General features: G+C 46.7%; 1 protein-coding gene across 1 annotated transcript in view; it reads right to left on the reverse strand.

Moving 5' to 3' along the window:
* The window catches only part of SLC12A8 (solute carrier family 12 member 8), an 83,066-nt gene that overhangs the window by 36,648 nt on the left and 22,096 nt on the right, over positions 1-24,322 (reverse strand). The window contains exon 5 of the mRNA XM_038751930.1: positions 15,102-15,215. Coding sequence (XP_038607858.1) covers positions 15,102-15,215 — 114 coding nt within the window. The remainder of the gene's footprint in view (positions 1-15,101; positions 15,216-24,322) is intronic.

Raw genomic sequence — 24,322 nt, forward strand, 5'->3', positions numbered from 1 at the left:
CATCAATACAAATGAACAGTGGCAGAGCTGGGATGAGCTTAGTAATAATAATAATGATGGCATTTGTTAAGCGCTTATTATGTGTGAAGCACTGTACTAAGCGCTGGGGAGGATATAAAGTGATCATGTTGTCCCACGTGGGGCTCACAGTCTTAATCCCCATTTTACAGATGAGGTAACTGATAATAATAATGATGGTATTTGTTAAGCACTTACTATGTGCCAGGCACCGTATTCTTTCAGAGAAGCAGCGTGGCTCCGTGGAAAGAGCCCGGGCTTGGGAGTCGGGGGTCGTGGGTTCTAATCCCGCCTCCACCACTTGTCAGCTGTGTGACTTTGGCCAAGTCACTTCATTCAGTCATTCATTCATTCGTATTTATTGAGCGCCTAGTGTGTGCAGAGCACTGCACAAGTTGGTAACATATAGAGACGGTCCCCTACCCAACAGCGGGCTCACAGTTAACTTCTCTGGGCCTCAGTTACCTCATCTGTAAAATGGGGGTTAAGGCTGTGAGCCCCACGTGGGACAACCTGATTAACTCGTATAAGTTGTCCCACGTGGGGCTCACAATCTAAATCCCCATTTTACAGATGAGGTAACTGATGATAATAATGATGGTACTTGTTAAGCACTTACTTTGTACCAGGCACCGTATTCTTTCAGAGAAGCAGCGTGGCTCCGTGGAAAGAGCCCGGGCTTGGGAGTTGGGGGTCGTGGGTTCTAATCAAGCCTCCACCACTTGTCAGCTGTGTGACTTTGGCCAAGTCACTTCATTCATTCATTCAATTGTATTTATTGAGCGCTTACTGTGTGCAGAGCACTGTACTAAGCGCTTGGGAAGTACAAGTTGGTAACGTATAGAGACGGTCCCTACCCAACAGCGGGCTCACAGTTAATCAATCAATCGTATTTATTGAGTGCTTACTGTGTGCAGAGCACTGGACTAAGCGCTTGGGAAGTACAAGTTAACTTCTCTGGGCCTCAGTTACCTAATAATGTTGGTATTTGTTAAGCGCTTACTATGTGCAAAGCACTGTTCTAAGCGCTGGGGGGAATACAAGGAGATGAGGTTGTCCCACGTGGGGCTCACAGTCTTAATCCCCATTTTACAGTTGAGGGAACTGAGGCACAGAGAAGTGAAGTGACTTGCCCAAGGCCACACAGCAGACATGTGGGGGAGGCGGGACTCGAACCCATGACCTGTGACTCCCAAGTCCACGCTCTTTCCACTGAGCCATGCTACCTCATCTGTAAAATGGGGATTAAGACTGTGAGCCCCATGTGGGACAACCTGATTAACTTGTATACATCCCAGCGCTTAGAACAGTGCTTGGCACATAGTAAGCACTTAATAAAAGCCATCATTATTATTATTGTTGTTATTATTCATTCATTCATATTTATTGAGCGCTTACTATATGCAGAGCACTGTACTGAGCGCTTGGGAAAGTACAATACAGCGATAAAGAGTGACAATCCCTGCCCACAATGAGCTCACAGTCCAGAGGAGGGGAGGCAGACATCAATACAAATGAACAGTAGCAGAGCTGGGATGAGCTTAGTAATAATCATCATCATCATCATCATCAATCATATTTATTGAGCGCTTACTATGTGCAGAGCACTGTACTAAGCGCTTGGGAAGTACAAATTGGCAACACATAGAGACAGTCCCTACCCAACAGTGGGCTCACAGTCTAAAAGGGGGAGACAGAGAACAAAACCAAACATACTAACAAAATAAAATAATAGAATAGATATGTACAAATAAAATAAATAAATTAATAATAATAATAATAATAATAATAATGGCATTTGTTAAGCGCTTATCATGTGTGAAGCACTGTACTAAGCGCTGGGGAGGATATAAGGTGATCATGCTGTCCCACGTGGGGCTCACAATCTTAATCCCCATTTTACAGAGGAGGTCACTGAGGCACAGAGAAGTTCAGTGACTCGCTCAAAGTCACACAGCTGACAATTGGCAGATGCAGTGCTCTGCACACAGAGCCCGGACCTGGGACTCAGGAGGTCGTGGGTTCGAATCCCGTCTCCGCCATTCTCCATAGAGAAGCAGCGTAGCTCAGTGGAAAGAGCCCGGGCTTTGGAGTCAGAGGTCATGGGTTCGAATCCTGGCTCCACCACTTGTCAGCTGTGTGACTTTGGGCAAGTCACTTAACTTCTCTGTGCCTCAGTTCCCTCATCTGTAAAATGGGGATTCAGACTGTGAGCCCCCTGTGAGACAACCCAATTGCCTTGTAATCTCCCCAGTGCTTAGAACAGTGCTTTGCACATAGTAAGCACTTAATAAATGCTATTATTATTATTATTATTATTATTCATCTGTTGTGTGCCCCTGGGCAAGTCACTTCACTCCTCTGCGCCTCAGTTCCCTCATCTGTAAAATGGGGACTGAGACTGGGAGTCCCACGGGGGGCAGGGACTGTGTCCATCCTGCTTTGCTTGTGTCCACCAATAATAATAATGTTGACATTTGTTAAGCGCTTACTATGTGCCATTCATTCATTCAGTCGTATTTATTGAGCGCTTACTGTGTGCAGAGCACTGTATTAAGCGCTTGGGAAGGACAAGTCAGCAACCTAGAGAGACGGATGGCTCCCAGTCTAGAAGGGGGAGACCGACAACAAAACCATCAGGAGCAATAGAATTACAGCTACTCATTCATTCACTCGTATTTATTGAGCGCTTACTGTGTGCAGAGCACTGTACTAAGCGCTTGGGAAGTCCAAGTCGGCAACCTGTAGAGACGGTTGGCTCCCAGTCTAGGAGGGGGAGACCGACAACAAAACCATCAGGAGAAATAGAATTACAACTATTCATTCATTCATTCAATCGTATTTTTTGAGCGCTTATTGTGTGCAGAGGACTGTACTAAGCGCTTGGGAAGTAAGTCGACAACCTATAAAGATGGTTGGCTCCCAGTATAGAAGGAAGTATATATAAATATATATATCTATATACATCTATATCTATATATCTATATCTATCTATCTATCTATAGATAGATAGATTGATAGATAGATAGATGTATATATGTTTATACATATTTATTACTCTTTATTTATTTATTTTACTTGTACCTATCTATTCCATTTATTTTATTTTGTTAATATGTTTGGTTTTGTTCTCTGTCTCCCCCTTCTAGACTGTGAGCCCACTGTTGGGTAGGGACCGTCTCTATATGTTGCCAACTTGTACTTCCCAAGCGCTTAGTACAGTGCCCTGCACACAGTAAGCGCTCAATAAATACGATTGATTGATTGACTGATTGAGTGCCAAGCACCGTTCTAAGCACTGGGGAGGTTACAAGGTGATCAGGTTGTCCCACGGGGGGCCCACAGTCTTCATCCCCATTTTCCAGATGAGGGAACTGAGGCCCAGAGAAGCGAAGCGACTTGCCCGAAGTCACACAACTGACAATCAATCAATCAATCGTATTTATTGAGCGCTTACTGTGTGCAGAGCACTGGACTAAGCGCTGACAAGTGGTGGAGGCGGGATTGGAACCCATGACCTCTGACTCCAGAGCCTGTGCTCTTTCCACTGAGCCGTGCTGCTTCTCTAAGCGCCTAGTACAGTGCCTGGCACATAGTAAGTGCTTAACAAATCCCATAATAATAATAATAATAATAATAATTACTATTATTATTATTATTGTTGTTGTTGTTGTTGTTATTATTATTATTATTATTATTATTATGTCTCTGGGCTCAGAGAAAGCTGGGCTGCCTGGTCAGCAAAGGGGCGGGGGGCAGAGAGGCGTCAAACAATAGACCAATGGTATTGACTGAGCACCTCCTGCGTGCAAAGCACTGGACTGAGCGCTTGGGAGAGGACAGTACAGCAGCGTGGGCAGATACAATCAATCAATCGTATTTATTGATCGCTTACTGTGTGCAAAGCACTGTACTAAGCGCTTAGACACAGATACAATCCCCGCCCACAACAAGCTTACAGTCTACAGCGGGAGACATGCAGCGTGGCTCAGTAGAAAGAGCCCGGGCTTTGGAGTCAGAGGTCATGGGTTCAAATCCCGGCTCCGCCAACTGTCAGCTGTGCGACTTTGGGCAGGTCACTTAACTCCTCTGTGCCTCAGTTACCTCATCTGGGAAATGGGGAGACGGTGAGCCTCCTGCGGAAGCAGTGTGGCTCCGTGGAAAGAGCCCGGGCTTTGGAGTCGGAGTTCATGGGTTCGAATCCCGGCTCTGCCAATTGTCAGCTGTGTGACTTTGGGCAAGTCACTTAACTTCTCTGGGCCTCAGTTCTCTCATCTGTAAAATGGGGATTAAGACTGTGAGCCCCCCGTGGGACAACCTGATCATCTTGTAACCTCCCCAGAGCTTAGAACAGTGCTTTGCACACAGTAAGTGCTTAATAAATGCCATTATTATTATTATTATTATTATTACTGTGGGACAACCTGATCACCTTGTAACCTCCCCAGCGCTCAGAGCACTGCTTTGCACATAGTAAGCGCTTAATAAATGTCTTTATTATTATTATTAAAATCAATTAAAGGTGGGGAAACAACCCAGTGTAAAGATCCGGGCAGAAGGGCGTCCAACCCGATTTACTTGTGACCACCCCAGCGCTTAGTACAGTGCCTGGCACATAGTCAGCGCTTAACAGCGCTTAGTTTGTACTTCCCAAGCGCTTAGTACAGTGCTCTGCACATAGTAAGTGCTCAATAAATATGATTGATTAACAGATATGACAATTATTATTATTAGGCGCTCAGAGAGTGGGACTAAGTGCATGGGCGAGGAGGGACATAATAATACTACTAATAATGATTGAGAAATTTGTTAAGCGCTTATAGAAGGTGGCAGGTTCTAATTTCGGCTACGCCACTGGTCCGTGGTGTGACTTTGGGCAAGTCACTTCACTTTTCTGTGCCTCAGTCCCCTCATCTGTAAAATGGGGATGAAGACGGTGAGTCCCAGGTGGGACACCCTGATTCATTCATTCATTCAATTGTATTTATTGAGCGCTTACTGAAGCCCCTTCCTTCCTCTCCCCCTCATCCCCCTCTCCATCCCCCCATCTTACCTCCTTCCCTTCCCCACAGCACCTGTATATATGTATATATGTTTGTACATATTTATTACTCTATTTATTTATTTATTTCACTTGTACATATCTATTCTATTTATTTTATTTTGTTAATATGTTTGGTTTTGTTCTCTGTCTCCCCCTTTTAGACTGTGAGCCCACTGTTGGGTAGGGACTGTCTCTATATGGTGCCAACTTGGACTTCCCAAGCGCTTAGTACAGTGCTCTGTACACAGTAAGTGCTCAATAAATACGACTGATGATGATGATTATTCTCTAGGCCTCAGTTACCTCATCTGTGAAATGGGGATTGAGCCTGTGAGCCCTATATGGGGCAGGGACTATGTCCAACTCAATTTGCTTGTATTCACCCTAGGGTTTAGTACAGTGCCTGGCACATAGTCCGCACTTTACAAATACCATTATTATTATTATTATTATGTGCCGAGCACTGTACTAAGCACTGGGGTAGATAGAAGATCATCAGATCCCACATGGAGCTCACAGTCTATAGGAGGACAGTTATCGAATCCCCATTTTGCAGATGAGGCAGACTGAGGCATAAAGAAGTGAAATAATAATAATAATAATGGCATTTAGTTAGTGCTTACTATGTGCAAAGCACTGTTCTCTGATCCTCGGAGACTTCAATATCCACATGGATATCCCTAACGACTCCTCTGCCGCCCGCCTTCTATCTCTCCTTGACGCTGCCAACCTCTTCCTCCACCCCACCTCACCCACTCACCAACTTGGTCATACCCTCGACCTCATCATCTCCTACCGCTGCACTGTGTCCACCCTCACCAACTCTGTGATCCCTCTCTCTGATCATAATCTTCTCACCTGCCTCCTCACTCACACTCCTTTCCCCTGTAAATCCGTATTACTCCCTCACAGAGATCTCCGCTCTCTGGACCCCACCCATCTTTCGGAGTGCCTCACACCCCACCTCGCCGCCCTCTCCTCTCTACCCAGTCTTGATGATCAGATTACTGCTCTCAACTCTACCCTTTCTACTCAGCTAGACTCGCTCGCTCCCCTTTCCCTTCGCCGCTCTCGCACCACTAACCCACAGCCCCGGATCACTGCCACTGTCCGCCTCCTTCGCTCTTATGCTCGAGCTGCTGAACGCTGCTGGCGAAAGTCTAAACACCATGCCAACCTCGTTCACTTCAAGTTTATCCTTTCCTGCCTTAACTCAGCCCTCTCTTCTGCCAGACAAAACTATTTCTCCTCCCTTATTGACACCCATGCCCATCACCCCCGCCAGCTCTTCCGTACATTCAACTCCCTTCTCAGGCCCCCGGTTCCTCCCCCTCCTCCTTCCCTCACCCCCAACGATCTGGCCTCCTACTTCATTAACAAAATTAAATCCATCAGGTCCGACCTCCCCAAAGTCTCTTCCCCCCTTTCTCCAACCCCCCGGCTCTCAACACTCTCTGCTACTCTCCCATCCTTCCCAGCGGTATCCTCAGAGGAACTCTCCTCCCTCCTCTCAAGTGCTACTCCGGCCACCTGTGCTTCTGACCCCATTCCCTCTCATCTTGTGAAATCTCTCGCTCCATCCCTTCTCCCCTCCTTAACTTCCATCTTCAACCGCTCACTCTCCACTGGTTCCTTCCCCTCTGCCTTCAAACATGCCCATGTCTCTCCCATCCTAAAAAAACCCTCTCTTGACCCCACCTCACCTTCTAGTTATCGTCCCATATCCCTCCTACCATTCCTTTCCAAACTCCTTGAACGAGTTGTCTACACGCGCTGCCTAGAATTCCTCAACAACAACTCTCTCCTCGACCCCCTCCAGTCTGGCTTCCGTCCCCTTCATTCCACGGAAACTGCGCTCTCAAAGGTCACCAATGACCTCCTGCTTGCCAAATCCAACGGCTCATACTCTGTCCTAATCCTCCTCGACCTCTCAGCTGCCTTTGACACTGTGGACCACCCCCTTCTCCTCAACACGTTATCTGACCTTGGCTTCACTGACTCCGTCCTCTCCTGGTTCTCCTCTTATCTCTCCGGTCGTTCTTTCTCAGTCTCTTTTGCAGGCTCCTCCTCCCCCTCCCATCCTCTTACTGTGGGGGTTCCCCAAGGTTCAGTGCTTGGTCCCCTTCTGTTCTCAATCTACACTCACTCCCTTGGTGACCTCATTCGCTCCCACGGCTTCAACTATCATCTCTACGCTGATGACACCCAGATCTACATCTCTGCCCCCGCTCTCTCCCCCTCCCTCCAGGCTCGCATCTCCTCCTGCCTTCAGGACATCTCCATCTGGATGTCCGCCCGCCACCTAAAGCTCAACATGTCGAAGACTGAGCTCCTTGTCTTCCCTCCCAAACCTTGTCCTCTCCCTGACTTTCCCATCTCTGTTGACGGCACTACCATCCTTCCCGTCTCACAAGCCCGCAACCTTGGTGTCATCCTCGACTCTGCTCTCTCATTCACCCCTCACATCCAAGCCGTCACCAAAACCTGCCGGTCTCAGCTCCGCAACATTGCCAAGATCCGCCCTTTCCTCTCCATCCAAACTGCTACCCTGCTCATTCAAGCTCTCATCCTCTCCCGTCTGGACTACTGCACTAGCCTTCTCTCTGATCTCCCATCCTCGTGTCTCTCTCCACTTCAATCCATACTTCATGCTGCTGCCCGGATTATCTTTGTCCAGAAACGCTCTGGACATATTACTCCCCTCCTCAAAAACCTCCAATGGCTACCGATCAGTCTGCGCATCAGGCAGAAACTCCTCACCCTGGGCTTCCAGGCTGTCCATCCCCTCGCCCCCTCCTACCTCACCTCCCTTCTCTCCTTCTACAGCCCAGTCCGCACCCTCCGCTCCTCCACCGCTGATCTCCTCACCGTACCTCGCTCTCGCCTGTCCCGCCATCGACCCCCGGCCCACGTCATCCCCCGGGCCTGGAATGCCCCCAATCCCTCTGCCCATCCGCCAAGCTAGCTCTCTTCCTCCCTTCAAGGCCCTGCTGAGAGCTCACCTCCTCCAGGAGGCCTTCCCAGACTGAGCCCCTTCTTTCCTCTCCCCCTCGTCCCCCTCTCCATCCCCCCCGTCTTACCTCCTTCCCTTCCCCACAGCACCTGTATATATGTATATATGGTTGTACATATTTATTACTCTATTTATTTATTTATTTATTTATTTATTTTACTTGTACATTTCTATCCTACTTATTTTATTTTGTTGGTATGTTTGGTTCTGTTCTCTGTCTCCCCCTTTTAGACTGTGAGCCCACTGTTGGGTAGGGACTGTCTCTATGTGATGCCAATTTGTACTTCCCAAGCGCTTAGTACAGTGCTCTGCACATAGTAAGCGCTCAATAAATACGATTGATTGATTGATTGATTGATTAGGCCACGCTGCTTTTCCCAGGCGTAAGTGAGCCTTACTCTGGAAATTCCCTGGGTTACTCCAGCCTGGACACCAGGGGAATATTTAACTGCCGGGAATACTGCTGGGATCTCAGCCGGCATGGTGATAGGCTGGAATTCTGGGATTTCTTGCACGAGCCGACATGTAGACTGTAAGCTCGTTGCGGCCAGGGAACGCATCTACCAACACTGTTGCATTACATCAATCAAGTGTATTTACTGAGCGCTACTGTGTGCAGAGCACTGTACTAAGTGCTTGGGAGAGGCCAATATATTAATAATAATAATAATAATAATAATAATAATAATAATGATGGCATTTGTTAAGTGCTTATTATGTGCAAAGCACTGTTCTAAGCGCTGAGGAGGATACAGGGTGATCAGGTTGTCCCATGGGGGGCTCACAGTCTGAATCCCCATTTTACAGATGAGGGAACCGAGGCTCAGAGACGTGAAGTGACTTGCCCAAGGTCACACAGCAGACATGTGAAGAAGAAGCAGCGTGGCTCAGTGGAAAGAGCACGGCCTTGGGAGTCAGAGGTCATGGGTTCGAGTCCCAGCTCTGCCACATGTCTGCTGTGTGACCTTGGGCAAGTCACTTCACTTCTCTGAGCCTCAGTTCCCTCATCTGTAAAATGGGGATAAAGACTGTGAGCCCCACGTGGGACAACCCGATCACCTTGTATCCCCCCCAGCGCTTAGAACAGTGCTTTGCACATAGTAAGCGCTTAACAAATGCCATCATTATCATTATTATATGTGGCTCAGCCTGGATTCGAACCCATGACCTCTGACTCCAAAGCCCCTGCTCTTTCCACTGAGCCATGCTGCTTCACAATAGAGAATAGAGAAGCAGAATGGTGTAGTGGGTCACGGGTTCTAATCCCGGCTCCACCCCTTGTCTGCTGTAGGACCTTGGGCAAGTCACTTCACTTTTCAGGGCCTCAGTTACCTCATCTGTAAAAAGTGGGGATGAAGAATGTGAGTCCCATGTGGGACAGGGACTGTGTCCAACCTAACTTGTATCTACCCCAGCGCTTAGAACAGTGTTTGGCAGGTAGTAAACACTTAACAAGTATCATAATAATAATTATTATCAGTAGTAGTATAACGGACACATTCCCGGTCCGCAATGATCTTACAATCAATCAATCAATCAATCGTATTTATTGAGCGCTTACTGTGTGCAGAGCACTGTACTAAGCGCTTGGGAAGTCCAAGTTGGCAACATATAGAGACGGTCCCTACCCAACAGTGGGCTCACAGCCTACTGTACTCTCCTAAGCACTTAATAATAATGGCATTTATTAAGCACTTACTATGTGCAAAGCACTGTTCTAAGCGCTGGAGCAGCATGGAGTACCGGATAGAGCATGGGCTGGGAGACAGAAGGCCGTGGGTTCAAATCCCGGCTCCACCACTTGTCTGCTGTGTGACCTTGAACGAGTCACTTCACTTCTCTGGGCCTCAGTTCCCTCATCTGTAAAATGGGGATGGAGACTGTGAGCCATCCCCCCAATCTTACCTCCTTCCCTTCCCCACAGCACCTGTATATATGTATATATGTTTGTACATATTTATTACTCTATTTATTTATTTATTTTACTTGTACATATCTATTCTATTTATTTTATTTTGTTAGTATGTTTGGTTTTGTTCTCTGTCTCCCCCTTTTAGACTGTGAGCCCACTGTTGGGTAGGGACTGTCTCTATATGTTGCCAACTTGTACTTCCCAAGCGCTTAGTACAGTGCTCTGCCCACAGTAAGCGCTCAATAAATATGATTGATTGATTGATTAACTGATTGATTGACAGGGACATGCCGATGTGCCTGTATCCACTCCAGAGCTTAGTACATTACCTGGTAATAATAACAATAATGATGGCGTTTATTAAGCGCTTACTATGTGCCAAGCACGGTTCTAAGCACTGGGGAGGTTACAAGGTGATCAGGTTGTCCCACCTGGGGCTCACAGTCTTAATCCCCATTTTACAGATGAGGTCACTGAGGCACAGAGAAGTTAAGTGACTCGCCCAAAGTCACACACCAGACAAACGGCGGACCTCTGACTCCAAAGCCCGTGCTCTTTCCACTGAGCCAAGCTGCTTCTCAAAGTGCTTAACAAATAATAACAATTATGTCTATTATCAATAACATTATTATTATATATTATAATTGATTATAATATAATATTAATCCATCAATCAATCGTATTTATTGAGCGCTTACTGTGTGCAGAGCACTGTACTAAGAACTTGGGAAGTACAAGTTGGCAACATATAGAGACAGCCCCTACCCAACAGTGGGCTCACAGTCTAGAAAGGGGAGGCAGAGAACAAAACCAAACATATTAACAAAAGAAAATAAATAGAATAGATATGTACAAGTGAAATAAATAAATAAATAAACAAATAAATAAATAAATAGAGTAATGAATATGTACAAACATATATACACATATATAGGTGCTGTAGGGAAGGGAAGGAGGTAAGACGGGGGATGGAGAGGGGGACGAGGGGGAGAGGAAGGCGGGCGCTCAGTCTGGGAATTAATATTAATATTAATATTATTAATAATTATGTTAAGTGCTTACTATGGGCAAAGCACTGTTCTAAATGCTAGGGTAGATAGTAGGTAATCACGTTGTCCCGTGTGGGGCATACAGTCTTAATCCCTGTTTGACAGAGGAGGTAACTGAGGCACAGAGAAACTTAGCGGCTTGCCGAAGGTCACCCAGCAGACAAGTGGTGAAGTCGGAATTCGAACCCACGTCCTCTGACTCCCAAGCCCGGGCTATTCATCATCATCATCATCATCAATCGTATTTATTGAGCGCTTACTATGTGCAGAGCACTGTACTAAGCGCTTGGGAAGTACAAATTGGCAACATATAGAGACAGTCCCTACCCAACAGTGGGCTCACAGTCTAAAAGGGGGAGACAGAGAACAAACCAAACATACTAACAAAATAAAATAAATAGAATAGATATGTACAAATAAAATAAATAAATATTCCCACTGAGCCATGCTGCTTCCCTCCCATCATCAACATAATTATTATTATTATTACATCAGGGGTACCCTGAGGGCAGGACCATTCCACCTCTTTCGACGGGGCATCCTGAGGGCCGGGAACTTTGTCTCCCAACTCTGTTGTTCTGTCCTTTCCCAAGCGTTTCGCACAGCGCTCTGACCACAGTAAGCGCTCAATAAATACCACCGATTGACTGACCCCAAGGACAGACCCGGGGGGATGACCCTTACCTCCTTCCCTTTCCCACAGCACCTGTATATATGTATATATGTTTGTACATATTTATTACTATGGTTGTACATATTTATTACTCTATTTATTTATTTATTTATCTTACTTGTACATTTCTATCCTATTTATTTTATTTTGTTGGTATGTTTGGTTCTGTTCTCTGTCTCCCCCTTTTAGACTGTGAGCCCACTGTTGGGTAGGGACCGTCTCTATGTGTTGCCAATTTGTACTTCCCAAGTGCTTAGTACAGTGCTCTGCACATATAAGCGCTCAATAAATACGATTGATTGATTGATTGATTACTCTATCTATTTATTCATTTATTTTACTTGTACATATCTATTCTATTTATTTTATTTTGTTAGTATGTTTGGTTTTGTTCTCTGTCCCTCCCTTTTAAACTGTGAGCCCACTGTTGGGTAGGGACTGTCTCTAGATGTTGCCAATTTGTACTTCCCAAGTGCTTAGTACAGTGCTCTGCACATAGTAAGCGCTCAATAAATACGATTGATGATGATGACCCTGGTCCAGCTAGCCAGTGTCAGTCTCCCCGGTCAATCTCTCCGAGGCATCCTGTCAGAGAACCCCGCCACCCCCGCGATGCTCCAAAGTGGCTTGGTGGAGAGAGTGTGGTCTTGGGAGTCAGAGGTCATGGGTTCAAATCCCACCTCCCCCACATCTGCTGCGTGACCTTGGGCAAGTCACTTCGCTTCTCTGTGCCTCAGTTCCCTCATCTGTAAAATGGGGATGAAGACTGTGAGCCCCACATGGGACAACCTCATCTCCTTGTGTTCCCCCGGCGCTTAGAACAGTGCTTTGCACATAGTAAGTGCTTAACAAATACCAACATTATTATTATTATTATTATTATTAGTATGTGTCTCTGAATTGACTGTATCTCTGAGCTGTCTGTGTCTCTGGGAAGCATCTTCCGTCCAGGGAAGAGGTGGCCCACCCATGGCTCCACCCGCTGACCGCCAGCGTGCCTCAGTGGAAAGAGCCCGGGCTTTGGAGTCAGAGGTCATGGGTTCAAATCCCGGCTCCGCCACTTGTCAGCTGGGTGACTTTGGGCAAGTCACTTCACTTCTCTGGGCCTCAGTTACCTCATCTGGAAAATGGGGATGAAGACTGTAAACCCCACGTGGGACAACCTGATCACCTTGTAACCTCCCCAGCGCTTAGAACAGTGCTTTGCACATAGAAAGCGCTTAATAAATGCCATCATTATTATTATTATTATTATTATTATCGGGGACCTGAAATCAGGCTGGATACTGGGGGGGGGGGACTACAGAGGGAAGAAGCCCCGTGGTGGCCTAGAAGGTAGAACCCAGGCCTGGAGGCAGGAGGACCTGGGTTCTAATCCTGACTCCGCCACATGTCTGCTGTATGACCTTGGGCATCTCATTTAATTTCTCTGGGCCTCAGTTCCCCCATTTGTAAAATGGCGATTAAGACTGGGAGCCCCAATATGTTGCCAATTTGTACTTCCCAAGCGCTTAGTACAGTGCTCTGCACACAGTAAGCGCTCAATAAATACGATTGATGATGATGATGATGACAGGGGCCCCCCTTCTAGATTGTGAGCCCACTTTTGGGTAGGGACTGTCTCTATGTGTTGCCGACTTGTACTTCCCAAGCGCTTAGTACAGTGCTCTGCACACAGTAAGCGCTCAATAAATACGATTGATTGATTGATTGATTGATTGATTGATTGATTGTGAGCCCGCTGTTGGGTAGGGGCTGTCTCTATATGTTGCCAACTTGGACTTCCCAATTGCTTAGTACAGTGCTCTGCACAGAGTAAGTGCTCAGTAAATATGATTGAACTAATTAGCGTGTATCTTCCCCAGTGCTTGGTAATAATAATAATGGATGGCATTTATTTATAAAGTGCTTACTACGTGCAAAGCACTGTTCTAAGCGCTGGAGAGGTTACAAGGTGATCAGGTTGTCCCACGTGGGGCTCACAGTCTTAATCCCCATTTTACAGATGAGGGAACTGAGGCCCAGAGAAATGAAGTGACTTGCCCAAAGTCACCCAGCTGACAAGTGAGAGCCGGAATTTGAACCCAGGACCTCTGACTCCGGAATCCTTGCTCTTTCCACTGAGCCATGCTGCTTGTCTGTGTTTGACACATAGTAAACATAGTAATCTACCAAGCTAGCGCTCTTCCTCCCTTCAAGGCCCTACTGAGAGCTCACCTCCTCCAGGAGGCCTTCCCACACTGAGCCCCCTCCTTCCTCTCCCCCTCATCCCCCTCTCCATCCCCCCGTCTTACCTCCTTCCCTTCCCCACAGCACCTGTATATATGTTTGTCCATATTTATTACTCTATTTACTTATTTATTTTAATTGTACATATCTATTCAATTTATTTTATTTTGTTAGTATGTTTGGTTTTGTTCTCTGTCTCCCCCTTCTAGACTGTGAGCCCACTGTTGGGTAGGGACCGTCTCTATATGTTGCCAACTTGTACTTCCCAAGCGCTTAGTACAGTGCTCTGCACACAGTAAGCACTCAATAAATACGATTGATTGATTAACAAATAGCAAAATTATTATTAATTATCCCTTCACTTCTCAGTGTCTCGGTTTTCCTTTCCTCCCTCTTCCTTAGACTGGGAGCCCCATGCGGAACAGGGACTGTGTCCAATCTGATTCACTTGTTATCTACCCCAGCGCTTAGAACAGTATTTCATTCATTCATTCATTCATTCATTCATTCATTCAATCGTATTTATTGAGCGCTTACTGTGTGCAGAGCACTGGACTAAGCGCTTGGGAAGTACAAGTTGGCAACATATAGAGACGGTCCCTACCCAACAGTGGGCTCACAGTCTACTCTGTGTCATAGTGTTTGACACAGAATAAGCATGCCCACTTGTCTGCTGAGTGACTTTGGGCAAGCCACTTAACTTCTCTGTGCCTCAGTTCCCTCATCTGTAAACTGGGGATTAAGACTGTGAGCCCCCCGTGGGACAACCTGATCACCTTGTATCTACCCCAGCACTTAGAGCAGTGCTCGGCACATCGTAAGCGCTTAACAAGTACCGTATTTTTTTAAGCATAGCGTGGCTCTGTGGAAAGAGCCCGGGCTTTGGAGTCAGAGGTCATGGGTTCGAATCCCAACTCTGCCACATGTCTGCTGTGTGACCTTGGGCAAGTCACTTCACTTCTCTGAGCCTCAGTGACCTCATCTGGAAAATGGGGATTAAGACTGTGAGCCCCACGTGGGACAACCTCATCACCTTGTATCCCCCCAGCGCTTAGAACAGTGCTCTGCACATAGTAAGTGCTTAACAAATGCTATTATTATAATTATTATTATTATTATTATTAAATACGATTTTTAAAAATGGGAGGAGGGGAGGGGGGTACCTGTGGCTGCTGGGAAGAAGACGGCAAATACGGTGAAGAAAGATTCTCCAGGGCTGTAGTCGGGCAGGCTGTTGTTAGACAGTAATTCGGGGCTGTAGCCGACAAATCCATGCTCTGCTGGCAGGGGAAGAAAGCCCAGTGGTTAGTGCCCATCCGTGGGGGAGAAAACCCGGGGCAGGGGGTTTGAATAAGGGAGTGAATCGGGGCAGTGGGGAGTAGAAAGGGGGATTTAGTTTGGGAAGGCCTCCTGGAAGAGGTGAGCTCACTGTGGGCAGGGAATATGCCTATTTATTCTTGCATCGTCCTCTCCCAAGCGCTCTGCACACAGTAAGCGTTCAAAAAATACGATTGAATGAATGACTGATTCACTGAATGAATGAATTAAGGAGCTGGGAGTCAGAGGATCTGGGTTCTAATCCCACCTCTGCCACCTGCCTGCCGTGTGACCACGGGCAAGTGAGTCAGGGCTAATTCTCTTCCACGGTTTCAAGTCCCATCTCCATGGGGATAATTCCCAAATCTCCTTCCCCAGCCTTGATCGCTCTCCTCCTCCTCTGCAGTCTGGCATTTCCTCCTGTTTTTCTGTTTTTAAATGGTGTTTGTTAAGCGCTTACTATGTGCCAGGTCCTGTTCTAAACCCAGAGAAGCGAAGTGACTTGCCCCAAGTCACACAACAGACAATAACAATAATAGTGGTACTTGTCAAGCACTTACTATGTGCCAAGCACTGGGATACATGCAGATTAATCAGGTTGGACACCGTCCCTGTCCCACTTTGGGCTCTCAGTGTTAATCCCCATTTTTTTTACAGATAAGGTAACTAAAGCCCAGAGAAGTGAAGTGACTTGCTCAAGGTCTCACAGAAGACAAGTGGCAGAGCGGGATTAGAACCCAGGTCCTTCTGACTCCGGGACCAGTGCTCTATTCATTCATTCATTCAATCGAATTTACTGATTCTGACTCCGGGACCAGTGCTCTATTCATTCATTCATTCAATAAAATTTATTGAGCGCTTACTGTGTGCAGAGCACTGGACTAAGCACTTGGGAAGTACAAGTCGGCAACATATAGCGACGGTCCCTACCCAACAACGGGCTCACAGTCTAGAAGAGAAGCAGCATGGCTCAGTGGAAAGAGCCTGGGCTTTGGAATCAGAGGTCATGGGTTCAAATCCCAGCTCCGCCACTTGTCAGCTGTGTGACTTTGGGCAAGTCACTTAACTTCTCTGGGCCTCAGTTCCCTCACCTGTAAAATGGGGATTAAGACTGTGAGCCCCACGTGGGACAACCTCATCACCGTGTAACCTCCCCAGCGCTTAGAACAGTGCTTTGCACATAATATGCACTTAATAAATGCTATCATTATTATTATTATTATTAGAAGAGGGAGGCGGACAACAAAACAAAACATGTAGACAGGTGTCAAGTCATCAGAACAAACAGAATTAAAGCCAAATGCACATCACTTTATTTATTTTATTTGTACATATTTATTCTATTTTATTTTGTTATGTTTTGTTTTGTTCTCTATTATTATTATTATTATTATTACTCTATTTATTTATTTATTTATTCTACTTGTCCCTATCTATTCTATTTATTTTATTTTGTTAGTATGTTTGGTTTTGTTCTCCGTCTCCCCCTTCTAGACTGTAAGCCCACTGTTGGGTAGGGACTGTCTCTATATGTTGCCAGCTTGTACTTCCCAAGCGCTTAGTACAGTGCTCTGCACACAGTAAGCGCTCAATAAATACGATTGATTGATTGATTGATTCTCTGTCTCCCTCTTCTAGACTGTGAGCCCGCTGTTGGGTAGGGACCGTCTCTAGATGTTGCCCACTTGTACTTCCCAAGCGTTTAGTACAGAGCTCTGCACACAGTAAGTGCTCAATAAATATGATTGAATGAATGAATATGCATATATGTTTGTACATATTTGTTACTCCATTTATTTATTTTATTTTGTTAATATGTTTTGTTTCGTTGTCTGTCTCCCCCTTCTAGACTGTGACCTCGCTGTCGGGTAGGGACTGTCTCTAGATGTTGCTGACTTGTACTTCCCAAGCGTTTAGTACAGAGCTCTGCACACAGTAAGTGCTCAATAAACATGATTGAATGAATATGCATATATGTTTGTACATATTTGTTACTCCATTTATTTATTTTATTTTGTTAATATGTTTTGTTTCGTTGTCTGTCTCCCCCCTTCTAGACTGTGACCCCGCTGTTGGGTAGGGACCGTCTCTAGATGTTGCCGACTTGTACTTCCCAAGCGTTTAGTACAGAGCTCTGCACACAGTAAGTGCTCAATAAATACGATTGAATGAATTAATGAATCACTAAGAAAATAAATAGAATAGTAAATATGGACAAGTAAAATGAATAGAGTGATAAATCTGTACAAACATATATACAGGTGCTGTAGGGAGGGGAAGGAGGTAGGGCCAGGGGGATGCCACCAGGCCACACTGCTTCTCTAGTTGGATGTCCCGTGGACTCCTTGGACAATGACCAGAACAAGGCCTCATCTTATCTTCCCCGGATCTGTGCCCCGGCACCCAGCCCAGTCCGGCCCGGCCTGGCCAAGCCTGCGGCCACTGTGGGTGACCTCAGGCCGGGAGCATTTATTCCCACCGGACCCGAGCTCCGGGAAGTCTGCGATGACCTCAGAGGGAACCGACCCACGGTCGCTGGGTGGGACAGGGAAGCCTGGCCAGGCTGGGCTGGAGTCTGGGGTGGGGAGGTGGGGTAATAATAATAATAATAATAACAATAACAATAATAATGATGATAATAATGATAATAATGGCATTTATTAAGTGCTTACTACGAGCAAAGCACTGTTCTAAGCACTGGGGAGGTTCCAAGGTGATCAGGTTGAGCCACAGGCGGTTCACAGTCTTAATTCATATTCTACAGATGAGGTAACTGAGGCCCAGAGAAGCGGGCCCCCTCGTCCCCCTCTCCATCCCCCCATCTAACCTCCTTCCCTTCCCCACAGCACCTGTATATATGTTTGTACAGATTTATTACTCTATTTATTTTACTTGTAAATATCTATTCTATTTATTTTATTTTGTTAGTATGTTTGGTTTTGTTCTCTGTCTCCCCCTTTTAGACTGTGAGCCCACTGTTGGGTAGGGACTGTCTCTAGATGTTGCCAACTTGGACTTCCCAAGCGCTTAGTCCAGAGCTCTGCACACAGTAAGCCCTCAATAAATACGATTGATGATGATGAGGATGATGATGATGTCTCCCGCTTTTAGACTGTGAGCCCACTGTTGGGTAGGGACTGTCTCTAGATGTTGCCAACTTGGACTTCCCAAGCGCTTAGTCCAGTGCTCTGCACACAGTAAGCGCTCAATAAATACGATTGATGATGATAATGATGATGAAGTGCCCAAAGTCACATAGCTGACAATTGGCGGGGCCAGGATTTGAACCCATGACTTTTGACTCCCAATCAATCAATCACATTTATTGAGCGCTTACTGTGTGAAGAGCACTGGACTAAGCGCTTGGGAAGTACAAGTTGGCAACACATAGAGACAGTCCCTACCCAACAGCGGGCTCACAGTCTAAGCCCGGGCTCTTTCCACTGAGCCACGCTGCTTCTCTCGTGTGGTCTACTATCAATCAATCAATCAGTCGTATTTATTGAGCGCTTACTATGGGCAGAGCACTGTACTAAGCGCTTGGGAAGTACAAATTGGCAACATCATCATCAATCGTATTTATTGAGCGCTTACTATGTGCAGAGCACTGTACTAAGCGCTTGGGAAGTACAAATTGGCAACATATAGAGACAGTCCCTACCCAACAGTGGGCTCACAGTCTAAAAGGGGGAGACATAATCATCATCATCAATCGTATTTATTGAGCGCTTACTATGTGCAGAGCACTGTACTAAGCGCTTGGGAAGTACAAATTGGCAACATCTAGAGACAGTCCCTACCCAACAGTGGGCTCACAGTCTAAAAGGGGGAGACAGAAAACAAAACCAAACATACTAACAAAATAAAATAAATAGAATAGATATGTACAAGTAAAATAAATAGATAAATAGAGTAATAAATATGTACAAAGTCTTCTCTAGTGGGGGTCTGGGGGCCCGGGAGCCGGAGGGGGGTCCAGGGCTGGAGCTGAGGGCTGGGCCCGGTGGACTGGGGGTCTGGAGGAAATTGGAGGGGGTCGGGGCTGGGGGGCTGAGGGGGGAAGGACGAGGCCGGGGGTTGGGGGGCTGGAGCTACTACTGAGAGCTCACCTCCTCCAGGAGGCCTTCCCAGACTGAGCCCCTTCCTTCCTCTCCCCCTCGACCCCCTCTCCATCCCCCCCATCTTACCTCCTTCCCTTCCCCACAGCACCTGCACAGCTGTGTCTATGTTTGTACATATTTATTACTCTATTTATTTATTTATTTTACTTGTACATATCTATTCTATTTATTTTATTTTGTTCGTATGTTCGGTTTTGTTCTCTGTCTCCCCCTTTTGGACTGTGAGCCCGCTGTTGGGTAGGGACTGTCTCTAGATGTTGCCAGTTTGTACTTCCAAAGCGCTTAGTCCAGTGCTCTGCACACAGTAAGCTCTCAGTAAATACGACTGATGATGATGATGACGATGGTTTTGTTCTCTGTCTCCCCCTTTTAGACTGTGAGCCCACTGTTGGGTAGGGACTGTCTCTATCTGTTGCCAATTTGTACTTCCAAAGCGCTTAGTCCAGTGCTCTGCACACAGTAAGCGCTCAATAAATACGATTGATGAGATGATGATGATGGTTTTGTTCTGTGCCTCCCCCTTTTAGACTGTGAGCCCGCTGTTGGGTAGGGACTGTCTCTAGATGCTGCCAACTTGGACTTCCCAAGCGCTTAGTCCAGTGCTCTGCACACAGTAAGCGCTCAATAAATACGATTGATGATGATGATGATGTTGCCAATTCGTACTTCCCAAGCGCTTAGTCCAGTACTCTGCACATAGTAAGCGCTCAATAAATACGATTGATGATGATGATGGAGCTGAGGCCTGGCGGTGGAGGTGGGCCGCCGGGGCCTTGGGGTTGTGGAGATGGAGACTGGAATTAGGGGAGGGGGCAATTAGGCCTGGGGGGCTGGGGGGGGAAGGGGGATCTGGGAAGAGGGGGATCTGGGAATGGAACTGAGGGGTGTTGGGGGGTCTGGAGGAGGGAAGGGTGGGACTTGGGAATGCTGTAGGCTGCTCAGAGGCTGGGGGGCTGAGGGCCGGGGGTCTCTGGATAGGCCAGTTGGGTGCGAGGAGGGGGAAACGGGGGGCTTGGGGGGGTCCTGAAGGGGCCAGGGGAGGTGACCATCTGCACCCCCGGCCCCCCTCCCCACTCGCCCCCTTCCCCACGCCCAGGGCAGTGTGGTTTGGCCGCCGGTCAGACATGAAGTCACCGGACAGGCCGGGCCCCGGCGCTCAATCCGCCGCCCGCGCCGGTCACTCTGCAGCCAGCACGGCCGGTCAGAAGCAGCGTGGCTCGATGGAAAGAGCCCGGGCTTTGGAGTCAGAGGTCATGGGTTCGAATCCCGACTCGGCCACATGTCAGCTGCGTGACCTTAGGCAAGTCACTTCACTTCTCTGAGCCCCTCATCTGTCAAATTCATTCAGTCAGTCGTATTTATTGAGCGCTTACTGGGTGCAGAGCACTGGACTAAGCGCTTGGGAAGTACAAGTTAGCAGCATATAGAGATGGTCCCTACCCAACAGCAGGCTCACGGTCTAGAAGGGGGACAGACAACAAAACAAAACGTATAAACCAAATAAAATAAATAGAATAAATATGATTAAGACTGTGAGCCCCACGTGGGACAACCTAATCATCTTGTACCCTTCCCAGTGCTTAGAACAGTGCTTTGCACATAGTAAGCACTTAACAAATGCTGTCATTATTATTATTATTATTCCCTCCCCACAGTACTGGTATATATATTTGGTATATATATCTGAGCCCCAGTTCCCTCATCTGTCAAATGGGGATTCATTCATTCAGTCAGTCGTATTTATTGAGCGCTTACTGTGTGCAGAGCACTGGACTAAGCGCTTGGGAAGTACAAGTTAGCAGCATCTAGAGACGGTCCCTACCCGACAGCAGGCTCACGGTCTAGAAGGGGGAGACAGACATCAAAACAAAATGTATAAACCAAATAAAATAAATAGAATAAATATGATTAAGACTGTGAGCCCCACGTGGGACAACCTAATCATCTTGTACCCTCCCCAGTGCTTAGAACAGTGCTTTGCACATAGTAAGCACTTAACAAATGCTGTCATTATTATTATTATTATTATTATTCCCACCCCACAGCACTGGTATATATATTTGTACAGATTTATTACGCTGTTTATTTTACTTGTACATATTTACTATTCTATTTATTTTGTTAATGATGCGCATATGGCAGCGCGGCTCAGTGGAAAGAGCCCGGGCTTTGGAGTCGGAGGTCGTGGGTTCGTATCCCACCTCCACCAGTTGTCAGCTGTGTGACTTTGGGCAAGTCACTTCACTTCTCCGGGCCTCAGTTCCCTCATCTGTAAAATGGGGATTAAGACTGTGAGCCCCACGTGGGACAACCTGATCGTCTTGTAACCTCCCCAGTGCTTAGAACAGTGCTTTGCACATAGTAAGCGCTTAACAAATGCTGTCATTATTATTATTATTCCCTCCCCACAGCACTGGTATATATATTTGTACAGATTTATTACGCTATTTATTTTAGTTGTACATATTTACTATTCTATTTATTTTGTGAATGATGTGCATATGGCAGCGCGGCTCAGTGGAAAGAACCCGGGCTTTGGAGTTGGAGGTCGTGGGTTCGTATCCCAGGTCCGCCAGTTGTCAGCTGTGTGACTTTGGGCAAGTCACTTCACTTCTCTGGGCCTCAGTTCCCTCATCTGTAAAATGGGGATTAAGACTGTGAGCCCCCCGTGGGTCAACCTGATCACCTTGCGACCTCCCCAGTGCTTAGAACAGTGCTTTACACATAGTAAGCGCTTAACAAATGCTGTCATTATTATTATTATTATTCCCTCCCCACAGCACTGGTATATATATTTGTACAGATTTATTACGCTATTTATTTTACTTGTACATATTTACTATTCTATTTATTTTGTTAATGATGTGCATATGGCAGCGCGGCTCAGTGGAAAGAGCCCGGGCTTTGGAGTCGGAGGTCGTGGGTTCATATCCCAGCTCCGCCAGTTGTCAGCTGTGTGACTTTGGGCAAGTCACTCGTGGCTCAGTGGAAAAAGCCCGGGCTTGGGAGTCAGAGGTCGTGGGTTCAAATCCCGGCTCCGCCACTTGTCAGCTGTGTGACTTTGGGCAAGTCACTTCACTTCCCTGGGCCTCAGTTCCCTCATCTGTCAAATGGGGATGAAGACTGTGAGGCCCTCGTGGGACAACCTGATCACCTTGTATATACCCCAGTGCTTTGCACATAGTAAGCGCTTAACAAATACCAACATTATTATTATTATTATTATTATTATTATTGTTCTCCGGGCCTCAGCTACTCACCTGTAAAATGGGGATGAAGACTGTGAACCCCCCGTGGGACAACCTGATCACCTTGTGACCTCCCCAGCGCTTAGAACAGTGCTTTGCACATAGGAAGCGCTTAATAAATACCATCATTATTATTATTATATGGCTTTAATTCTATTTGTTCTGACAATTTTGACACCTGTCTCCATGTTTTGTTTTGTTGTCTGTCTCCCCCTTCTAGACCGTGAGCCCGTTGTTGGGTAGGGACTGTCTCTCCAAGCTGCCAGCTTGGACTTCCCTAGAGCTTAGTACAGTGCTCTGCACACAGTAAGCGCTCAGTAAATACGATTGAATGAATGAATAATGGTCACACTACAGTCAGCGCTTCCCTCACCGCTCATTATGGCCAGTGCGGCCCCCCCGGGGTCACTCTAAGGTCAAAGGAGACCCCAATGGTCAGTGTAGCCAACGCATCCCCCTCCCTCATCGGTCACCGTAAGATTAGAGAAGCAGCGTGACTCAGTGGAAAAAGCCCGGGCTTTGGAGTCAGAGGTCACGGGTTCAAATCCTGCCTCTGCCACATGCCTGCTGTGTGACCTTGGGCAAGTCACTTAACTTCTCTGAGCCTCAGTTACCTCATCTGTCCCTCTGCCCATCCGCCAAGCTAGCTCTCTTCCTCCCTTCAAGGCCCTACTGAAAGCTTACCTCCTCCAGGAGGCCTTCCCAGACTGAGCCCCTTCCTTCCTCTCCCCCTCGTCCCCCTCTCCATCCCCCCCCGTCTTACCTCCTTCCCTTCCCCACAGCACATGTATATATGTTTGTACAGATTTATTACTCTATTTATTTATTTATTTATTTTACTTGTACATATCTATTCTATTTATTTTATTTTGTTAGTATGTTTGGTTCTGTCCTCTGTCTCCCCCTTTAAGACTGTGAGCCCACTGTTGGGTAGGGACTGTCTCTATATGTTGCTGATTTGTACTTCCCAAGCGCTTAGTACAGTGCTCTGCACACAGTAAGCGCTCAATAAATACGATTGATGATGATGATGATGATTAAGCGCTTACTATGTACAAAGCACTGTTCTAAGCGCTGGGGAGGTTACAAGGCGATCAGGTTGTCCCACAGGGGGCTCCCAGTCTTAATCCCCATTTTCCAGATGAGGTCACTGAGGCCCAGAGAAGTGAAGTGACTTGCCCAAAGTCACACAGCTGACAATTGGCGGAGCCGGGATTTGAACCCATGACCTCATCATCATCAATCGTATTTATTGAGTGCTTACTGTGTGCAGAGCACTGTACTAAGCGCTTGGGAAGTCCAAGTTGGCAACATATAGAGACAGTCCCTACCCAACGGTGGGCTCACAGTCTAAAAGGGGGAGACAGAGAACAAAACCAAACATACTAACAAAATAAAATAAATAGAATAGATATGTACAAGTAAAATAAATAAATAAAGAGTAACAAATATGTACAAACATATATACATATATACAGGTGAAAACACTGTTCTAAGCACTGGGGAGGTTACAAGGTGATCAGGTTGTCCCACGGGGGGCTCACAATCTCCATCCCCATTTTACAGATGAGGGAACTGAGGCCCAAAGAAGTGAAGTGACTCGCCCAAAGTCCCACAGCTGACAATTGGCGGAGCCGGGATTTGAACCCATGACCTCTGACTCCAAAGCCCGGGCTCTTTCCACTGAGCCACGCTGAT

The sequence above is a fragment of the Tachyglossus aculeatus genome, chromosome 1 (genome assembly GCF_015852505.1).
Source record: "Tachyglossus aculeatus isolate mTacAcu1 chromosome 1, mTacAcu1.pri, whole genome shotgun sequence".
NCBI classification, from domain to species: domain Eukaryota; kingdom Metazoa; phylum Chordata; class Mammalia; order Monotremata; family Tachyglossidae; genus Tachyglossus; species Tachyglossus aculeatus.